Genomic DNA, 3,472 nt, shown 5'->3' with positions numbered 1-3,472 from the left:
TGATCATAATCTCTTGCAACATTTAGACGGGACTTAGATGTCTAATACCATATAGACATCTCCTAATGCTAAACCAAAGATTTTAGAAGATGCAAATAAAATACAAGTATTTTAGATCGTAAGAGCGTCACATGGGAGATCAGTACAAGCACCGAGGTCAGCCTAAACCGTCAGTTCTTGAAGAGAAAATTGATCCAATTTTCGGAGCAGGTTGCTTTAATGAAGTGCAATCTATATAAATTTAGAGAAGCTCGTCTTACTTATTACCAAATCCGACCTCAAATTAGCAAGTGAAGAAACCGAGCTTTCATCTCATCTCCAAATTTCTAACATCAACAAATAATTCAAACAGCAAACTCGAAGGAAACAAACATAAACTAAAATAATTACGGAAGCAGAGTGAATTTTAACCAACCAGCAGCCCGGTACAGCCAGTGCAGTTATGATTGCCATTCAATTGATCAAACTGAAAAGAAAGGGAAAAAAAAAGGGGTACAGAAGCAGCCATTAATTACCATTCCTCATCTACAGGGAATCAAGGATAGGTGTGATGACCACCCCTGTCCTTTTGGTCATAAGCTCAACTTTATCCCACACACACACACACCAAAAAAAAGAGAGAGTAAAGAATGATGAACAGGGAGGCAGAGAGACACACACCAAAGACCCACCACCTCGCTTTCCCACTCACACACATCAAAACCCATTGGATGACACCATGCAAGAATGTTCCCAATTCCAGCAAGAAGTTAAAAGGAAGATAAAAGGAAGAAACAAGAAATAATAATAATAAAAAAAAAGCTCTCGCTGAACCTGTCTGCTCCAAGTTCCTCATCTCGTGACTCCTCTCACTCTCAGTACGAAACAAAGCTCACTCGCTCTCTTTGCTCCCTTCCCCTTTACTTTCATTTTTTTTTTCTTTTTTTTTTTTTAATACTTTCTTTGTCTCTTGTCTCTCCAGGAAGAGGAATCCAATGACAACAAAGTTAAATAAAAAGGACCCCAAAAGGTGGCCAGCTCCAATCGCCCTGACACCCACCCATCCCTCCCAAGATCATTTCTTGGGAAGCCCCACGGTATCGACGATTTTTTTGTATATATATTTGAGAATAATTAAAAATGATCAAGAGATTGGTCGGGTCGGGGTCGGGGTCGGGGTCGGGGTCGGGGTCGGATTCGGACCGGTTCAGTCAATGCAACCGGTCCGGGAGAAAGCGAGGCGGGAGGCGGCGCGGTCGAGGTCGAAGACGAAGAGGAAGCCTTGCTGCATGAGGTTGCCGATGACGCCGAACCCGGGGCCGGTCGGACTGACTGGCTGGAGCGCGAGGCAGCGGACCCCCTCGGCCGTGTCGATGAAGTAGTTGGCCGGCGGCGGGGACAGCTCCGCGCCGCCGAGGAGGCGGAAGGCCAGCCTCGGAAGGCGGAGCCCCTCGGCGGAGGCGTTCACGCAGAGGTCGAACCCCGGCGGACTGCCGGCGAGGGCGGCGCGCGGGAGGCGTTTGGCCACGGCGCGGAGGATCTGGAGGTAGGCGGGGGCGGGGAGGAAGGAAAGGGTGGTGCCGGTGTCGATGACTGTGCCGCCAGCGCCAGAGGCGGGGTCGAGGGCCCAGACGGAGGGGTCGATGGGAAGCGGGGTGGCGTCGATGGAGGCGGAGAGGATGCGGATGTAGTAGAAGGTGGGGGAGAGGGGGTTGGAGAGGAGAGGGGTGAAGGAGAGGTTTTGGTGGCGGTGGCGAGGGGCGGCGCCGATGAGGAGGTAGCTGGTGGGGGGAGGGGAGAGGGTGTAGTCCGGGAGGCAGTAGGAAAAGGTGGCGCCGAAGCGGGGAGCGGCGTGGTAGGGAAAGGAGATGGGGCCGCGGCCGAGGCCCAGGACGCCGCGGGCGGCGCCGATGCTGGGGCCGGTGGAGACGTTGAAGGCGCAGCCGAAGGGGAGGGCGGGGAGGCGGGCGGCCCGGCCGGAGCTGGCGTTGAGGGTGGCGGTCTCGCGGGAGAAGAATCCGGCGGCGGAGGAGCGGTCGGCGTACGAGTAGCGGAAGCGGCAAGGGGAGTGGAGGCGGGAGCGGGGGCAGCGGGGGGAATGGCGAGGGTGGGGGACGAGGCGGCAGGAGGGGTCGTAGCAGTGGAAGGGGGCGAAGGAGGAGGAGAGGCGGGGGAGGAAGGCGGAGCCGGGGGGGTGGCGGGCGGAGCAGCCGGGGCCGCGGCAAGGCGAACAGCGGGCCCAGACGAGGTCGCTGCCGGTGTCGGCGACAAGGCGGATGCGCTGCGGGGGAGTGCCGATGCGGAGGTCGACGAAGTACTGGCCGGCGCCGGAGGAGGCGCCGGAGACTATAGGGACGGAGGAGGAGGTGGTGGTGGTGGAGGAGGAGGAGGAGAGGCGGAGGGAGTCGAGGGCGAGAGCTTGGCGCCCGGAGGGGAGGGGAGTCCTACGGAGTAGGCGGAGCTTGAGGTATTCCTGGGCTTGGGAGGTCGGAGTGCCGAGAGATGCACAAATCAATAGGAGGAGAAGGAGGTCGGAGTTGGGAAGCATGGTGGTTTGGCGGCGAGAGAGAGAGAGAGAGAGGGAAGGGTGGGGAGGGAGGGAGAAGGAATGGCGAGGATGGCGAACGGAGAGATGATTAAATAATGATTATTATAAATTTAACAGCTACTAAGAACTATTAAAATAATGGAGAATAATAGCAAGCATCATTTGATAACAGTAGATATGTCAGAAAAAATCCGGAATATGGACTGATGAGGGGATGCAATGGTTCAACTTGGAGCATCATTAGCTAAACTAGATTAAAAATTGAATTGGATTGGGTTTAATTTACTTCCATACGTAGCAGACTTCGGTCGAATGGGATGTGACTAAGTGCAATTTGAGATGGAATGTTGGTAGAAATTAGGGTCACTTGCAAGAATTGGAGTGGGGTTAACGAATCGAGCCGACTTGAAAGAAACATCTTAATTGATTCAAGAAAATTGGGGAGACAGGGATTTTATTCAATTGAATTCATAATTGGTAAATTGGGATCGGATGCAGACTGAAATAAGTGGGGATTAGGTTTTGAATGGAGTGGAATGGGATGAATTGGATGAAGATGTAGGAATTGGGGTTGAGATTGGAGGAAATCAATTAATTGATACAATTGGGTTCAATGGATGCAATAATGGATATAGTTGATTTACTAAAGGTCAGATGTAGTGGGATTTTGACTAATTTGGAGTTCAATTGAATAAGGAGGTTGGTTAAATGAAGAACAATTAAAGTTACCAAGTATATGTTAAGCATATGATCACTTTATATTTTTAGGCCTAAAGAACTTTGTAGGGGATACCCATAGCAAAACTAACATAATTTGGTTGGGCGGCTAAACTAAATGAAGTTGATTAAACTCATCAAAACTAGTTGATTGGTGACATTATATATATATATATATATCTTAAGCATTTGCTATAGCTTACTAATATAACTATTTCATTTTAAATA

The 3,472-nt window shown here is 51.0% G+C and overlaps 1 protein-coding gene across 1 annotated transcript; it reads right to left on the bottom strand.

Annotated features, from left to right (window-relative positions):
- Positions 1 to 400: 400 nt before the first annotated feature.
- Positions 401 to 2,589, bottom strand: LOC103715021 (aspartic proteinase NANA, chloroplast-like). Its single transcript, XM_039120550.1, has one exon. It carries the CDS (start codon positions 2,525 to 2,527, stop codon positions 1,187 to 1,189), a length of 1,341 nt encoding a protein of 446 aa, XP_038976478.1. The 5' UTR covers positions 2,528 to 2,589; the 3' UTR covers positions 401 to 1,186.
- Positions 2,590 to 3,472: the final 883 nt, after the last annotated feature.

The sequence above is a fragment of the Phoenix dactylifera genome, unplaced genomic scaffold, assembly GCF_009389715.1.
Source record: "Phoenix dactylifera cultivar Barhee BC4 unplaced genomic scaffold, palm_55x_up_171113_PBpolish2nd_filt_p 000823F, whole genome shotgun sequence".
Taxonomy (NCBI): Eukaryota; Viridiplantae; Streptophyta; class Magnoliopsida; order Arecales; family Arecaceae; genus Phoenix; species Phoenix dactylifera.
The sequence above is the reverse complement of the archived record's forward strand: the minus strand, read 5'-3'. Positions and strand labels throughout refer to the sequence as shown.

What these genes read in the sequence shown, in the direction of transcription:
- LOC103715021 (XM_039120550.1), bottom strand. Translation starts at nt 2,527, where the DNA reads ATGCTTCCCAACTCCGACCTCCTTCTCCTCCTATTGATTTGTGCATCT.